Below are 18,660 nucleotides of genomic sequence, written 5' to 3' on the forward strand. Positions count from 1 at the left end.
TTTCATTGGTAGAAATTTTAAAACATTTATGATAAAAGTAAAGGGGGGGAAATGGAGAATGTTTAATATATCTTATTTGGTTTAGAGGAGTGGATATCAACTGTGGAATTTTTAAAATTTTATTGGTGTAAATTATTGCAACATTTTGCAGTTTGTAGATTACTCTGAATATATTTAATTCTTTTATTTAATAATTACTGATTGACAGATTTTCACCTACTTTTTTTAAAATGTGTTTTATAAGGTTATTAATAAGTAATAGTAATTTACAACAAAAATTGCTGTATTTTACTTAAAGTATAATTTTAAAGAGATGGCATATACAGACTTTTAGTAGTATTAATGGGAGGGAAATTTTTTTTAGGGGATATGCATCTAATGACAAATTTTTACTTTTCTCCTTCTTTATGTTTTTAATGTGATTTAAATTATCTAAATGTAGCAAGCTTAAGGTAGGAAGAGCCAGTTTTAAAGCTGAATAGAATTTAATCTCCAAAATGGTTCTTAGAATTACTATTTTTTTAATTTATGTGCTTGTCAGGGACTTATCTGATACTACTTTGATGTGATGGGGAGGATATGTAATATTTTGAAAAAGAAATTCGGCACCTCACTTGTAAATTTTCGATTTCGCAGAGAATTATGGGAATAAAATATAATGTTTTAAAGAAATTTTACAATTTTAATAGTAGTAATGAAAACATATATTCGTAAGCTATGTGTAAAAACGTGTAATGAAAGATTATTAAGAGATGAAACAATGTTTTTTCCTTGAAAGTTTAATTTAAGCCGCATTTCATAATCTGCCAGTTTTATTAAAATATCATTCAAAGCAGTTTCAGTATTCTTTGTAAGATACACGTAGAAACCGTGCCATTCGTCTCGGCAGCATACTGAATCATCGGCTACGGTTTCATTGATTTTAGGCGGAGTAACGTCGTGTGTTTGGCGCCAAAATGCTTCAGTAATCATCTCGCAATGATGTTCTTTTCTTTATACTTTTATGTTCTATTTGCGAACGGATGACACATGGGAATGTTACCGACTGATAGCGGATTCATTTTTAGTCTAATTTATTTACGTTTTCTTTTTCATAGATTCGAATTTGATTAATATAGTCTCGCATAATCGGCAGCTTAGAAATACCTTGGGCGCCAAAAAATGAAAATAATACTCTGCGTACCGCTGGCGAAACCTTAGTGGGCACTATATGTACGAAAGTAAAATAAAATTTTAGAAAACATGCTGAAGTAAGTCAGAAGAGTGAGTTTTATAATAAAGTGTATGGATCTTAGTAGTGATGAAAAAGATTGAAAGCCAGTGGAAAACTCCCTTAAAAATATCGAGTTGGTCACATTTATTAAATAATAGTCGTCATTAATGTTAGACAAAATTTTTCATTTGTGTTTTCGTAATGATTCATAAAGTTATTCATTCATGTTAAATTTTATCTTCCGAAGCAATAGCAACAATTCATTATTTTTTAATTCTGTAATTTTTCACCGTTTGTACGCCTCATCTTTTCAAATATAAACTTTTCAAAATTTAAGTAGTATTAAATAAATAAAATCTCTCTTTATGTGATCTTTAAAATAATAAACATCTGAGTTCCGTTTAACATGTTTCGCGTCGTAATAGCTCATGCGAATGAGAATGTTAGATCTACAGTTTCAGATTAGGTGGAGAAAATAAGTGCTATGTGGTGAAGACGACACGTAGGATAGCAAATGGGGAAGGGGTTTGCAACGGCTTTTAAAGTGCGTGTTTTAAAGTAACAATTGATTTTTTTTATGCAAACTGAAAGATAACAATATTGTTCTATCATCTGTATTTGGTGCAGAGGTGATGTTAACCACTGTATTTGCATTGTATATGTGCTGGCTGTTTACCACAAAAAGTTAAGAATTGGTAGTTGCTGCATCCTGCAAAGAGTGCAATAGGACTGTTCATTATATAAGCCCCTCTTTTAAAGAGCCTGTAATATTAAAAATCAAAAAAAGTTTTTTTCCAGTATTGTAAAGACCACTGAGGCTTCTTTGATTTCAAGTTACTCACTCCTATTAAAAGTATAACATTTTTATCAAGTTTGGAGAAGACTGGAAGTTAAATGGAAAACTTCATTTTTTATATAAAAAAATAAATATTTACTACATCTTAGATAAGATTAATATCTGTATATTGTAGGAATGTATTTTCCTAAGTATAAAACAAGCATAAATAAGAATTATTTGTTTCTGAATAACCACACAAAGAAAGTAATGCAAAATCTTGGTTAATTCACTTGAAATATTTGTTTCTCTTCAGAAACTATTTTATTACTTCTTAACTATGTAAATATAAACTAAGGAAAAAAAAATCAAGCTCAGTTGAGCATAGATTTTGAACAAAATGTTACCAATTTTCAGGGTGATGAGATATAGATCCCACTTCTTCAGAAGTTTAAAAAAAAAAAAAAAAAAAAAATGGTTTTTAAAGAAATATGTTTAAAATGTAAAGCTGTGTTAGAGAATAAGTTTGTACATTTGTATTTTTGAAATTAATTCATATTTAAATTTAATAATATTTATTATGGAAATGAATTCATGTTAGTTGCATTTCATTTCTCTGTCTATAGAAGTTTGCTTTTTTTTTTTTTTTTTTGTGCGTGCGTGTGTGTGTGTGCGCGAGTGCATATTTTCTTGAATGTCATTTCTTTTCCTTAAAAAAAAAAAAAAAAAAAAAAAAAAAAAAAAAAAAAAAAAAATAGCTGCTGATTATACTGTACACATTAGTTGATAAAACTTTATAAATTAAATCAGGATGTTCTTACAGATTTTCTGTTACTAATTTTTCTCTGAATTTATTAACATACTTATCTGTAACAATGTAAAGCTGTATACCTATCTGTAACAATGTATGAATATATTTATTAGTTTTAAAGAGGTTGTTTATTGTTAGCTTTAAGTAATAAATTTTATTTAGGTTTTGTTACTCAAAGCATTTGTAACCAAGACATTTTTGTATAAAATTTTGGTTAATTTTCACTTGAACTTTTAACTCTGCATAAATTTAAACAGTTTTTCCCCAAGTTGATTTTAAATTACACAAAACAAGTTTTGCTGTTCTGTAGCTTGAGTATACGTGTTGAATGATTGCAGAATTTCATGTGAAATATGGAAATAAAATAGAAACAGTCAATCTGAAAGAAAATAGCTGTCACCATAACTTTCTGTAATTTTTGTTGAATGTTTTATGAATTTTCAGATTTCTTTTTCATAGGAACTAAATTATCTTTATGGGCTATTTTTTTACTGCTCCTGCAGAATCATACTGCATACTATTCAGCTTAATTTGTAGAGAGCAGAATAGATCAGATTTAAAGATGGAAATTGTTGTAGTTTTTGGAGAATTTTTCACTTTAAATCCTTTATCACTTGGTAAACATGTGATCTAACATTGTTCTAATGAATGATGGCAGCTAGAATGAGCCATTTTTTGATGTACAGTACTTGCGCATCATGATTATTTTTCTGCATAGGAAGAAGTTCAAAGAAAAGATTTCTTTTTTGCAGTTTTATCAAAGAGAGAGTAGTACTTTCATTATATGAAAAGCAACTGTTTTCATGGGTTCTGCGATTTCTCTTTTCGGTTTCCATTTCATTTTGTGTTCTGGCACAGGATCTATTGTTTGCTTTCAATTTCTCTTTTGTTCTTTATTCTGGCTCTCGATCCATTTTTTGTTGCGTGTTACAACTGGATCTAAAATAGGCCTTTTACATGCCATCATACAGAGAAATTACTGCAAAGACATACTGTAGCTTATTCTTTTCTATCAAATGATGGGTGGATATGTAGCTTATTCTTTTCTATCTGTCAAACTTGAAAAATAAATCCTTGGAATGAGTTCTATAAATATGAAATGTGAATATTAAGCCTGTCAACAATCTCCTCAGTTGTAATCATTGACTATTTTCCATTAAAGCATTCCCAACAGCATTGTAATTTTCCCCAGAAGGTTGTCTGAAGAGAGTTTATTTAAGATGACCAAGTCAAAATATGGCAAAACTAGTTTTTATGTGCTATGAGTAGAAGCACATTCTAAGTATACACTTCTGGTATTTTTTGTTATGCTTCAAGTGCTTATTCCTTTCCAAAACTCATACAATATAACAGGGTGTGAATGTAACTTTTCATTCTTTATTTTGATAAAGCCCTCTCATTACAAATTAACTTATAACATATGGCCTTAAAATGGCTCATCATATTCCTATCTAATCTATTGGTATACTTCATGATCGGGGAATTATCAGCAGTGCTGTCTTGCAGTTGTTTTTTATAAAAATTTGGCATGATATTTTACAATCATTCTTAAAAATTTTGCAATGTGATATGCATATCCTAATGTGACTAATTCTAATTTTCAATTGCAGTAGGGCTGTTGGTGTCTTTGGCCTCTGCTATTGTTTTCTCTCTTAATACTAATATTTTCTAACATCTGAAATGCTGTATTCTATCCTTACTGATTCACTAACCATTTCTGATGTGGGTGAGTGTCTATTCCTTTCTCCCTCCTTAAAGAGTACTTGCAATTTGTATGAATAATTTGCTTTGCTTTGTAATGAACATAACATTGTAATATTGAAATTGCAACACTAAAAATAACTGGGTTAAAAAATGCTAAATAAAAGCATTTAACTGTACTTTCATTATTAGAAGTAGTAAATCTTTAGCCCCTTTAAATTAAAATTCATATGTCTCAGAGTAAAGTGCCTTGAATTTTTAATTTGCTGCAAAGCTGCTGATGAGCCATTCCATGAAATCATAGTATTGTAAGAACATATTAAAAATTACATTAATTTGAGATGTGCAAAGGTTATTTTCTTTAAAAAGTTGTGTAATAAGTTTATTATGTAGCAAAAATTGTTAACCAGAACATTACTGCATTCTCAAAAATCCTGGCAAAACTGACTGATGGCATCACCCGCAATTAAGCTTGATATTTATTGAAAAATTTTATTGTATAAGGATAATTCAGAAAGTAACTACTGTTGTGGTGCTCTGCTAGTATTAGTAGGAGGGCCGCCTTTGTTATAGTATTACACATTCTGTGATTCAATAAGCTTCTAGCTGTCTAGTGAGAGTATCAGACTTCCATGCATCTGCTGGTTATAACATCGCAAATTGTGTGCTGCCATTGAAAACCCAGGCAAATGCTAGGTTTATTAGAGCAAAAAGTGTGTCAGCGGCAGACATTCATTATAAATTGTGTCGTGTAGATGGCGTAAATGGTTATGAGTAAAGATGATGTGCATCAGTAAATCAGATTTTTCAAAGCAGGAAAAAGTATATTCATGGTAAGCCTAGGAGTGGTAGACGTTCTGTAGTGTATGTTGATCTTGGCAAAGATATTAGTTACAAAGTTCATGAGGACTGTTGATTCATTATCTCAGAATTTTCTAAAAACTTTTTGGACTGTTTTGTACAAGATAATTACTTGAAAATTGTGCTACCAGAAATTTTTTGTTTGATAAGTCCTGAACATTCTCATTTAGATCTACAAAAGTAATCAAATGAGCTGTGCCTTAGACTTTTCTTGCCCAGTACAATATACATGAGAATGAGTTTATGAACAGAATAATGACTGGTGATAAGATTGGAGTCGCCTACATGAACACTGATACAAAACAACAGTCAGTGGCATGGGGTTGGATTTGGTGGCCAGCAATTTTTGCTGACAACAAGGATCTTCAAAATGCTGTTACTGGCTGGTCAAAATCTCAACTACCAAAGTTTTAGACAGGAGTGATTTGTAAGTTGGTAAAACATTATGACAAGTGCTTCAATTAATATGGTGACTCTGTCAAAAAATAGACTACAACTGTACTTTTCAGATGTGAATACAAAACTGGTCATATCTACATACCTTTTATTTGCAGTCAAACGGATGTTATTTTTCCCAGTTAACTTCATGCTGTGTAAATTGAATAATTCTGAACAAACTTTGGTGATAGCCAAGGTGATGAGACAAGGCAAACAGAGAAGGCAGAAGAAATATATATATTATATATATGTAATTTACTTTAAGCCCTTGTATCTGACGAAGTCTGTTATGCTCACTTCATTCAACTGCATGCAGATATTGTAATAGCAGTTAACAAAAAGAGTTCTGCCATTTTTTGATAACATATAACCTCATTCTATGATGATAATAAAAATTCATGGAAATTGTGTTTGAGTACCTTATAGTTCATACATAACTGTCTGATTAACATTTGTTTGAGTCATTGTGACATTTCTATGAAGATATTTGATGATATAGAATGTATTATTGAGCAATATTTGGATTAAAAGTACTGAAGTTTATAAAGTTGTTATAAATAGTGACAGTAATATACTTAACTTTACTTCAAAGCTCGTCGATAAAACAAATTTTTGGAATGACCTTGCTTTTGATGTTACTTCAAAACTTACCTCTAAAGTAATAAACTTTTGGAATGACCATAATAGTTTTTAGTGTTTGAAAAAGTTATATAGTTATAGCATTCTGTACTAGCCATCCTTTTTCTAAAGTGAAAGAAATTCATGCCAGTTACATCCCTTCACTTTTAGACAGTGAAAGAAATTAAAAACAAACAAAAAAAAAAAAAAATCTGCCTGTTGTGCAGTATAAAAGGCAGAATTATTCACAATCAAGGAGAAAAAAAGAACCAAAAAGCTTTATTAAAAGTGATTTAGACAATTTATCTTGGAATTAGAAAAGACTGCAAAGAATTTGTTTGGAGTCTAAGACGGCTGATGTTTTGTTTTGTTTAATTTCATGTGTATAAATTGCAGACAAAGATTTTTAAAGTTGTTTTTAAAAAATATGAAGCAATGTTGATGACGTTTTCAAAGAAAAGCTGCTTACTTGGAAATTCCATGTGATTAAAGTAAAACAGTTAAAAAATGGAAGAAATTACTTAACGAGATGTTCCATATCATTAAAGTAAAATAAATTGCCAGATTCAGAAATGAAAAACTTGTCAGACTTTCAGTTTGTTTTTGCATAATATCAATTCTAAAATTAATAAAGAAAATTCAATATAGTTTTAAACATCTAATTTATTTTAATGTAATCTTTCTTAATTTGACCATGAACTGAAGAAGAGGATCTTTTATTAGGATATAAACATTATGAATTTAGAAATTCATGTAAAATTATAGAAGCTGAAGCCAGCCAGTTTTTATATACCACTGTTCAAGCATAACTAAGTTATACGCTTCAGCCTTTATCTGGGGCTCGTATAAAATGAATGCTAACTAGAAAAAAGAACGTGCTTTGCTGATAATTATATCACCATTTAGTGTTGAAATCTTAAGTAATGTAAGACTTAAGCTAAGTTGTGAATTTTCATAGAGATGAGTATATCTCCTATATCTGATGAAAGAAGAATTATGAAGGGAAAAAAAATATATTTAGGTTAAAGTAAATGCAATGTGCAAAGTGAAATTATCAGAAATATCTACCAAAACAAAAAGTTCGAACTAAATTAATTTTTTCTTTTACACCATTATATTAGTCTTTAATATCCTTTGTTTTATTTCATTAGGAAGCTGATTGAAGAATTTATCATACGGAATTTTTATTTCATTGTGTATGTATTTTATTATTGTTGTGCTGTAAAATGCTTTTCTGTTTTTTATTTTATTTTATTTTATTTATTTATTTTATGCCCTGAATTTATGAACATATTTTATTGAATAACAAGTTTTTGACAGTTGTCAAATCTTTACCCGAAGCATTTTCTTGAAATTATCTCATAGTTCTTGTGAATTGAATACAGTTATTTAAAAAATGTTAAGAAAAAATTTCATTTCGTGTGTTTGGTTTTACTAAGATCTAGAACTATAGTCTTAAATAACTTTTGCATGGTATTGATTTCCTTCTTGAAATGCATTCCAAAGTATATTTGTTTTCCGTTCTTTTTAAAGAAAGTATACACCGGTGTGCAAAAATTAAGGACAAGATGGTTTTTTCAATATAACTTCGTACAAAAGCTTTCCAAATCAACACATTTAATACCGTAAGATCCCCAATACGTAAGGACATGAGTAATGTAAGCAACACGTACTAAAAGAGAAATCAGAGGGATAAAAAGAAGCTTTATTGAAAAAGTAGCATGGAGCGCAATGCGACTGAAGGCCAAAACATCCCTGTGATGGGTGTCCAGCAAGAAACATCCGGTCTTTAATAGGGGATATGATCTCCCCTGACTGTTAGGCAGGTTTCACAGCATCTGCCCATGCTGAGAATGAGGGTAGGGTGTCAATGAGTTGTTGAGGCATTGCTGCCCATTCGTCTTGCAGCGCCAATCGAAACTCCGGAATCGTTACTGGTGGTAAGGTACGAGCTGCCAAGCGTCTGCCTAGAAAATCCCATACATGCTCGATGGGATTGAGATCCGGAGATCGTGCCGGCCAATCCATACGTTCAATATCCTCACTCTCTAAGAGCTGTTCGGCAGCTACTGTGCAATGACATGGTGCATTGTCGTCCATGAAAAGGAACTGCGGACCCATAGCGCCTCTAAAAAGACGCACATATGGAAGAAGAATCTCGTTACAATAACGGGTCCCGTTAACTGAACCTGTGTCGAAGATGTGAAGGTCTGTACGACTACCAAGCATGATGCCTTCCCAAACGAGAACACCGCCACCTCCATACCTGTCCCTTTCAATGATGTTCGAGGGATGATTGCGGCTTCCCCACTCTCTCCAGATGAGTATGCGATGAGAATCGCTACTCTCATCTGTAAAGAGTACTTGTCCCCATTCATTGTCTCTCCAATTCTGGTGTACCCGGCACCACAGAGAACGCCGTCTCCGTTGGGCAGGCGTTGGAGGTACACACCGTACAGGGTGTCGTGCGAGCAGACCACCACCGTGTAGTCTTCTGGCCACGGTAAAACGCGATATCGGTCGTCCAGTCGCCTGTGTCGTGTGTCTAGCGATTTCTCCCGCTGTCTGCCGCCTGTTTCTTCTGGCCTGTAATACAATATACCGGTCATCTGCGGGTGTGGTTCCTCGTGGACGACCACTACTAAACCCCCGGATAGCTGTTCCTGTAGTTTGAAATTGTCTCCAAAGTCATGAAACGATGTTGTGAGCAATTCCGAACACTGCAGCCACACTTGTCACACTGTGGCCTTCCTCCAACTTCCCAATGATTCGACCTTGGGTAAAAGCATCCATATGTCGTCTAACAGATTGATTATTCGCCATTTCTCGCTGAGGCAGCAACTCGGTGTGATTTTAACTTCTATACGGCATGCAATCTCTTTGCCAGAAATACTGATCTTACACCGACAACATGCTTTATACCAGTGCTCCGCAACTGGTGTGCCATGAGTAGGATATAGGTGTGCCGCAATCAAATACATGTATTTGACATTTTGCAATTTTTTATCATGTATTTAATACACAATGACAATTTTTTTTTCCTTAATAATGTCTATTTTAAGTGTTTTTATATATTTCACTGTTGTGTGGTTGTGTGTGTGATTGTAAGTGTGTCAGCATTTGAATTTTTTCGGCACTTCCTTGATAACTCGGAACTCTTTAGTGTGCCACGAAATTCCAGAAAGATTTTTTGTGTGTCGCAGGTGAGAAAAGGTTGCGGAACACTGCTTTATACTACTCAGACACTCCCCCATTACGTCTACCTGCATTATCTGCGCATGTGCTACCATACATCACCTTACTTAATCTCCTGATTGGTCTTTCTGTCCGCTCTGCCTCTTCGTTCAGCTGATATGCTAATTTTTGGACTTCGTCCTTAATTTTTGCACACCAGTGTAAGTTGTAAACTGTATAATTTTATGTATTGAATGGTTTTCTGATTTTAGTTAAAATAATTCTACTTAAACATTATTTGCTTATTTTATTTTGCTGTTAATTAGAAGGCCTTGTTTTTCCTAAAAAAACTATCTGATATACTGTGAATTTATCTTATCTAATATTTGTTATCTTTGCAGGCAGAAGAAAATTTCCTGAATTAAATTCTGTCACTTGAATATAAGTAACTTTACATAATTTTTTTAATATTCTATTCTGTAAAATTAATTTTTGTCAAACTTTATTTTAGATGAAGTGATCCAATCTCATTTAATGGATCAATCTGCACAGCCCACTATGCCCAGTGTTCCGGTACTTCATTATACGAATAAGCCATATGTTCGAATTATTGAGCAACCTGCTTCACGTAGCTTAAGGTTTCGCTATGAATGTGAAATTGAAGGCAGGTCTGCTGGAAGCATAGTTGGAGCCAATAATACTGCAGAAAATAGAACATACCCTACAATCCAGGTACTTAGTTTATTTTTAAATATTCATAAATTAAAAAAAAAGATGTGGTTTATAAAGTTTTTTTTTAATGTGGAATATTATTGTTTATAATCAGGAAAGGAAGTTTTGGAATATTATAGGAGAGCTTTATCAAGTTTTTTCCATATATTTTACAGCCAGTTGCTTTTGCTCGATTTTTTAGAAGGTATACTAAATAACAAATTCTGATTTTTAGTGTCTTCCCCCCCTCCAAAAAAAGTGCTGAAAATAAGGATTCTAAATTTATATTGTATAGAATATACTGAAAGTTTGTCCAATTATTTTTTAACTACTTTTATTAAAAGAAAGATAGCAGTTATGTGTGGAATGCATGACAAAATTAAAAGATATGTAATATTCTAGAAAACAATTTGATTTTCTCTGAAATGGTATGATTATTAAAAATAATCAAATGTATTTTATATTTTGTTTTGCTAAACATTGCTAAAAATCTAATAGTATACATTAATTAATAATTTGCAGATAAAAAGGAATTGATAGTATAAGTTATCCCAAACTGGAGCTTTTTATTCATTTCCATAATAGTCAAAATTATAGCATGAGATAATGCTGATAAATTGATTATTTTTCTTTTTAAAAATATTTCCTCTAAGTTAATTTGATGATTTGCATTAAAAGAAATTGTGCTATTTATGCAGGTGATGAATTATCAAGGCCCTTACGCTGTAGTTGTATCTTGTGTAACCAAAGATGGACCACCATACAGGCCACATCCTCATAACCTTGTTGGCAGAGAAGGTTGTAAAAGAGGTGTTTGTACATTGTTAGTTAATAATGCAGATATGACATGTAGGTAAGTTTCAGTTTTGAGGCCTAACTCACATAAATAAATTCTAGTATGCTAATGTCTTGTGTAATGTAAGAATTCTGAATTTGGTGTGTAAAGCATTTAATTGTTAATAACTATTTATACATATTTTGTCCTTTAACTCTTATTGGCTTTCTGAGGAAAATAAGTTATGAATTAAAAAATTAAATTATCTCTGCTGTGTGCTTACCTGAAAATTTGGAATGAAATTTTTAGGTTAAAAATTGAGGAATTTCCTAAGCAAACATTGTAAACATTGTACACTACGACAAATATTAAAATTTAACTTTTCTTCAGTATTAGTTTCGGTGAAAAAAGGAGACTTAATTTATTTCACTTATTAATGTAATCAACTCATTTTTTATCAGGAGCCATATATATATATATATATATATATATATATATACAAAGCTTCAAATATCATAAGCAGAAGAGATACTTAGTGCCATCTGTTGAAGGAAAGTGTGGGGGGGATAATACTTATTATCTTATCAAATGGAAAACTATCGCAAAACAACAGATTTAGCACACATAACTTATTTTCCTCAGAAAGCCAATAACAGTTAAAGTTATGGATAAGCATGAGGTAACAACATGCTCTTAACATCTGCACTTTCGTTTGATGATTAACTGAAGATTAAAAGTGGTGTAATTATATTGTTTAAAATATATTCATTCGCAGAAGAAAAGTAGTAAAATAAACCGAAAGACCATCAGATTTTTAATCTCACTCTAGTGATGAAATTTATTTTTTTAATTGCAGTTATAATAAAACTTGTCAACTATAATTTGTCTCAGGCATGGAATAAGTCATCAAATGTAAAAATATGAAATGATTAACATGCTTGCTGCCAGGATAAATATATAAAACTTCAACAGAAGCCACTCTTAATAAGAAAAGAACTTCATGTCACCTTATCTGGGCAAATTACATTTCCTAGTGTAACAGATTTTTGTTGATTTGAAATTTCTGCATTATTTTCTTGTACATCATTTTCTGAATATTCTGAATCATCTATGTTAACGACATATTCTTCTTCACTTGAGGAACTGAATTTACTTATGTGCATTTAATAAATTGTTTTCAAAATATTTTGCAAGTTCTTTATATGTTAATGGTCTTTTGTAGTCACATCTTGCTCATTTAGGACAAGAAGGCCCTGGTTAATTGTCATTGTCATCGCTCATATTTTGAGAAAATTTTGAAAAAATTACAAGACAATTGTAAAATAAAAAAGTTGTAAAGTAAAAATTTTGAATAAAAAAGTTGTATTAAAATGTGTTCTGTTGAATTTCCCGCATTTACTACCACGCCTATAAAATTACACACATCTATAACACAATACTGACTAATATGAAAACAAATTGGTAACACATACCTCTTTACATATGGCAACATTATTTCCTGTTAGATGATACCACCACATTATTTGCCAGTACATAATTGGCAGCCAGTCTGTTAATGAAGAGGGGAAAAAATGAACAAAGAGAAACCCCAAACACTGAATCTTGGAAATTTTGCAGATGAAAGAAATTGTGGCGATTATTTTTAGTGATCAAATTACCTTTCTTATTCAGCTGGAATTCTGCTGTTTAAATTTTCATTTATAACTTCCAGTTTGTGTTTCATGAGTATCACCTCTGGCATATTAAAATCTAATCTCTTCTGATTTTAAATTGCAGTATTGTTAACCTTTTATTCCATACTGATTTGAAATGACATTGTGTTATATTCCGAATATCGGGTTGATCCAATCAAATTTAATTACTCTCATGTCCATAAATTAAGGATAATTTGGAGTCACGCGGAAATCGAACTCTAAAATAAATATATCACCTGTAAAATCACTACGCACATCTTCAAGAATCATATGCAAATTTCAGGAAGTAACCAGATGACACCGATGGTACGTCACAATGACGAGAGTGTAAGAGAGTGATATATAAAGAATACAGGCAAAGAAGTAAAATTATTCGCAGGTGCTTTATAAGCATTTCAGTGCAATAACCGAATAGTTCTGACACAAAGGACGCATTTGGATGATTTTTTACGTGGTAGAATTGTCGGCCGTCTGGAATGTGGGCGTACCTAACTGAACTGGAAGTATCAGACGAACTTGGAATTGCCCAGAGTGTCATCTCCAGGCTTTGGCAACAATTTCAAGATGATGGTAATGTGAGTAGACGTTACAGCACAGATTGCCCCAGAGTTACAACACCGAATGAGGACCGGTATTTGGCAGTTACTGCCAAAAGAAACAGGCAGAGCACAGCCTCAGACCTGTCTCGTCAGCTCTTTTCAGCCACTGGTACAACAATTTCAAGGCAGACCGTGTATAGATGCTTAGGGCAGATTGGTCTATATGCTCATAGACCTGTCAGATGCATTCCACTTACTGCAACTCACTGTCGTCTGCGGTTAGCCTGGAGTAGAGAGCATGTATTGTGGACACCGTAATAGTGGGCTTGTGTGATGTTTTCCGACAAGTCCAGGTTTAGCTTGCAGTCTGATTCTCGCCGGACTTTCATATGGAGAGCTCCAGGTACCCGTTACCACCAAGAAAATATCAGTGAACGACACCGTTACGGTGGTGCAGGAGTACTCTTTTGGGGTGGAATTATTCTGGGTTCCAGAACTGACCTGCATGTTCAAATTGGAACCATGACAAGCCAAATCTGTCGGGATGTCATTCTGGAACAACATGTACATTTGTTTTGGGGTGCCATGGGCGCACAATTTGTGTTTATGGATGACAACGCCCGTCCTCACCGTGCAAACATCATAAGCGAATGCCTCCAATCGGAGGATATCACCCGTATGGACTGGCCAGCATTCTCACCGGACTTGAATCCAGTACAGCACATGTGGGACATGCTTGGCCGACGAGTTGCAGCCCGTCAACCTCCTCCTACATGTCTACCAGAACTTCGGAGAGCATTGCTTTTTGAGTGAAGTAATATCCCCCAAGATCAGATCGATAATTTGATACTCAGCATGCCTAGGCGTTGCACGGACTGTATTGCATCGTCTGGGAGACATACAATGTATTAACAATCATACCAACCATGTAATATTGGTTTCTTGTGAACAGGTTTTTTTGTAATTTGCTCCACGGAGAAAAAATCGCTAATTTTTTTAATATCAAACATATAGCATCTTTTTTTGCTCTTTACCTTTTGTTTAATAAAGAAGCTTTACAAATAAGTCAAATTTGTTTTGCTTCTAACTCTTCCTTTGCCTGATTTTGCATTATCCTTAATTTATGGACATGAGTGTATTTGTAAGTATATCATATGTGCATAGTTATATATTTTTTTATTTCATGTGAGTTGAAAAAGAAATTTCAGTACTTCTAATCTATGATATGAAGTATATAAGTATAGGTAGATGCTTGGCCAGCATCTCTGTAGTGCCACAGGGGATTGAAGTATTGCTGAACCTTGCAAATTGTCAAGCTTCTCCTTCTAAGTTTTAAGGGGCAGCACTCCAAACTCTCTTCCCCAATCACCAATCTTTTGAGAGGACGTTTGGCTCGTCGCGTGGATAGCATACACGTACAAACATTCATGCCTTCTCCAAGATTCAAGCCCAGGCCCTTCAGTACGGCAGTCGGTGTCACTAACCACTATATCAGCTGGACGATGTTGGGTATAGTAGCATAGATGTGTAATGTACAGTAAAATCTCGGTAATCCAAGATAACTGAGACCATAACACCTTGGATAATAGTAAATTCGGTTAATTAGAGACTAAATTTTAATTTCCCTATTTTTCTTCGTGCACGGATTTATGAAACTACTTATTTGAAGGTATACAAGTACTATTACAGTCAAAAGTCGTTAATTTGGACACCCATAATCCGGAATGATCTATAATCTGAACCTCAAAGCTACAAACTTTCTGTGCATGCGTCGTGTTGACGCATGCGCGTAAGACCTCTACGGCTGCGAATATGCATGTGCGCATGCGCGTAATAAGTTTACGCATGCGCGTTTAATGTATAACGGATGGTATAAGCTAAGCTAAAATTATATAATTCAGTTAATGTTGCAGATTGTGTTGTTCCTTAATCTTCAAATTGGATCCGGCTTATTATTTTTTGCAGACTGTTAGAGCAATTTTATAAAAGTAAGCTTGAACTTTCGATTATGTCAAATAGAATTTCTGATATATATTTACTAATATGTAAAGGATCTACAAAGTGAAAGTATTTTTCAATGTCCATTAAACAAAAAGTGGAATTGCTGCAAAAAATGGATAACGGCATATCCGTCGCTTCTCTAACCATTCCGAAATCTGTTTATCATTTTCATGCTGCTCTGCGGCGGTAGGGGCCGCAGCGCGCAATGAATTGGAAGTTGATCTCTCAGCACTATCCTTATCTTCAGGGCAGATGTTTTTATTTTATTTGGCTTATAATTCCTTACTAAATGTAATATTTCATCTCGATGTACTCCTTTGATATGATTTAAATCAAATTTCTCGTCATTATAATTCACTTTCGATAGTGAAGAAAGTGACACAGAGGTTATTGAAAACGAAAAAATTTCGATTGACAAATTAGTAGGTATTCTCTACACAGCAATTGTAGGACTTGAACAGCGGAACTTTGCAACTGAAGAAGAAATTATGTCTGTTATTAGAATTAAAGAGAAAGTATTATCGCATAAAAAAACGAAGCAACTTAAACAACTTGCATTGAAAGAAATGTTTAATAAAGTAAACAAATAAATATTAAGCTATTTTTTTTGTAAATTTTGATACCCTTTAGATCATAATTGTTCTTTATTTCATAAATTACGGTTTCATATTTTTAATTTTATAATTTCTGCATGCCATCTTACCAGATTTAAACTGATGATCTATAATCCAGAAAAATCGATAATCCGTAATCGACAAAGTCCCGACGAGTCCGGATTAACGACTTTTGACTGTATTAACATTCTAACAAAGTCATTTCGATCAAATTTGTTTCCTTACAAGATTATATTAAGTAACAAGTAATCCATACAAGATTTTATTTCATGACAAAAATATACAAAAAAAAAAAACCTTGGACTAATGAAAACTTAGTTAAAATTTACACGTATTGTAAAATTTTTGAACTTCTTGCACTCATTTTTATGAAACATTTAAATTTTTTAAGAGAGAAGTCTGTTATTCTTTTTTATGTTAGTCTTACACCTTTATCAGCCATCACACAATGATGCCAGGTTTTGTTCAACGAAAGATCCATATGTGATACATCAAGGTGCTTCTGTGAAGAGCTTAATTTAAGGCTTGTGGCCAAGTGAATAACCGCACTTGTAGTTCAGCATAGTTTCAACTTCCAGGAAATGATTAGGCTATGAGGATGTTTCCATGGCTTTTCTTGCATGTAACATGAATATGAGTCAGTTTCCATTAAAAAAAAAAGTCCTCCACAAAAACATTGCTCTTAGGCAGATAGTCTTCATGTGCTTTACCATAATAGGTATAAACCGAGACTTCATCATGGCTAATTTTTGCATTGTCTATATCCATTTAATTGTCATCCTAAGCATCAATTTAATTTTTATTTTTCATCAATTTTTTATTTTTCTATCAATTTTTATTTTTCTCAAAATCTACACTGTAAATAATATCTTCAGCACTCAAAACTTGAAAATTCAGTTCACTTTTTTATAGATTTAGCCATTCTAAAAAGTCATCCCTTTATCCTTTGAAATGAGTCTCTACATACACTGAAAATGAAAGGAACGTTAATTGTCACTAATGTTCTTTCATTTCCAATGTATGTAAACCACATTTTTTATCATAATTCACAATGATGAGGCTGTTAAATGACTTATCATGGATTAGACATACCAAATTTTCAGTCTTTTTCTTGAAACTAAGTTTGTCAGATATCAGGTACCTCTGCTAAATAGCATTTTGTGCCAAATACACCAAATCTAACTCCATTTGTTTGAGTTGCTCGTGTTGTTTATAAAGTCGAACAGCCCCTTAATACCGCTCAAGTGTAACTACTTAGTATTGAGAATACCTAAAGTAGTCAACGTTATCAGAAGTTCAAGGTCAGTAGCCTGTTCCTCTGATAAATGTTTTTCAGGATATTTATCAATGAATACAGCTAACTTGACTACCGTAAGAACCTTTAGGTCTATCTCTTTTGGCAGTCTTCAGGGCTGTATTCGGCTCCGTCCTTTGTAATTATATTTTTTCACCTTTCCCGTGAGTTTTTTTTTTAACCCAAGAAGTACCTTTGGCAATTTTAAGTTCTTGGGCATGTTTCTTTTTTTGTGCACTGGACGTTCTCTTTTTTATTTTGATTTTATCTTGAGAGGCAGTCATGCATTTAATAGGTTCCTGCTCTTCTCCAGATGTTAATTAACTTGAGTAGAAGTCATTTTTACCTCACTCGATGAAGGATTCATTTATGCTCCTTCAACTGATTTCCTCTGAGCTTTCTTGTTTTAAGAAGAAAGGTCTTTCTCAGAGGTTTTGACTGTAAAAGCAGAATTTTAAGTTATATTGTCATTTTCAGCCATATATAAACTAGAAAAAAGTAAAGGATAAAAAAGGTCTACCCAGTATTCCCTGTTGCTGAGTAAGGCAAAATACTCTAGAAATTGCCAAGCATTCTAGAGGCTCCATTAAGACACTATAACCTAAATGCAATATCATTCACCCTAGGCACAGGTCACATAATGATAGGGTTACGGGAAGGAATTCACAGCTGCTTCTTTATTATTCTTGTCAGATAATAAAGGACGTTCGGCAATCCACCAACCTGCTGACGTGCTTGATAGCCACTCAAACCCCAGAAAAAAAAATTTCATCCACTGAGAGGATTTAAGAATCTTACTGGATGTACTCTTTCTAATGTTAATGTATTTTCCCAATGATTTCTTTGAACTGACTATCGGTTAGGTTAACAATTAATAGACATTCTATGTTTTGTATCTTCAGTAATTTTTCTTACAAATTTATTTTTGTATTAACTGTACAGTGAATTTATGTTTTTGTTTTGCATGATATTCAAAGCATTTGCACATTGCTGCTAATCTGAAATGCAATGCCATGAAAGAAATATTCTGTAAGCTTAAATTTGCATCATGCATAGACTTTGAAAAAATATGCAAATGATTAGTATTACAGCACACATGCAAGTCATGTGTGCCAATAATGCCACCTTAGAAGTATTGTAAAATGGGATAAAAGTAGGCTCTTTTAAATACTGAAATTGTTATGTTTGTAGCCGTTCCTTTGTGAAGAAGTCTTCAGTATTAAACTAATCAGTGTACTAAAAAATGGGGACAGTCATTTGAGTAAGTTTCTAAGTTCGCAAGAGAAAAATATGATATAAACCAGCTGTAAGCTACCTTCCGAAAAACTGGTACTCTTGCTGATGAAATCAAATCACATTGATACAAATATAGAATCAATAAATGCAGAAAGAACAAACTGATCGATGAGATTGAGTGTAACAGCTTTATCACATTACTGAA

General features: G+C 32.9%; 1 protein-coding gene across 3 annotated transcripts in view; it reads left to right on the plus strand.

The window, feature by feature from the left end:
- LOC118189040 (embryonic polarity protein dorsal-like) overlaps positions 1-18,660 on the plus strand; it is an 85,244-nt gene that overhangs the window by 17,280 nt on the left and 49,304 nt on the right. Inside the window, exons 2-4 of one of the 3 annotated variants that reach the window (XM_085806756.1) lie at positions 4,410-4,525; positions 10,103-10,323; positions 11,001-11,155. In XM_085806756.1, the coding sequence (XP_085662882.1) occupies positions 4,480-4,525; positions 10,103-10,323; positions 11,001-11,155 (422 nt within the window). In that variant the 5' untranslated portion in view covers positions 4,410-4,479. Of the gene's footprint in view, positions 1-4,409; positions 4,526-9,663; positions 9,813-10,102; positions 10,324-11,000; positions 11,156-18,660 lie in introns of those variants that run through there. The other 2 variants (XM_085806758.1, XM_085806757.1) reach the window with 2 other exon arrangements.

This window comes from Stegodyphus dumicola, chromosome 12 (assembly GCF_044657685.1).
Source record: "Stegodyphus dumicola isolate Sdum_Otavi_A_Nest chromosome 12, ASM4465768v1".
NCBI lineage: Eukaryota > Metazoa > Arthropoda > Arachnida > Araneae > Eresidae > Stegodyphus > Stegodyphus dumicola.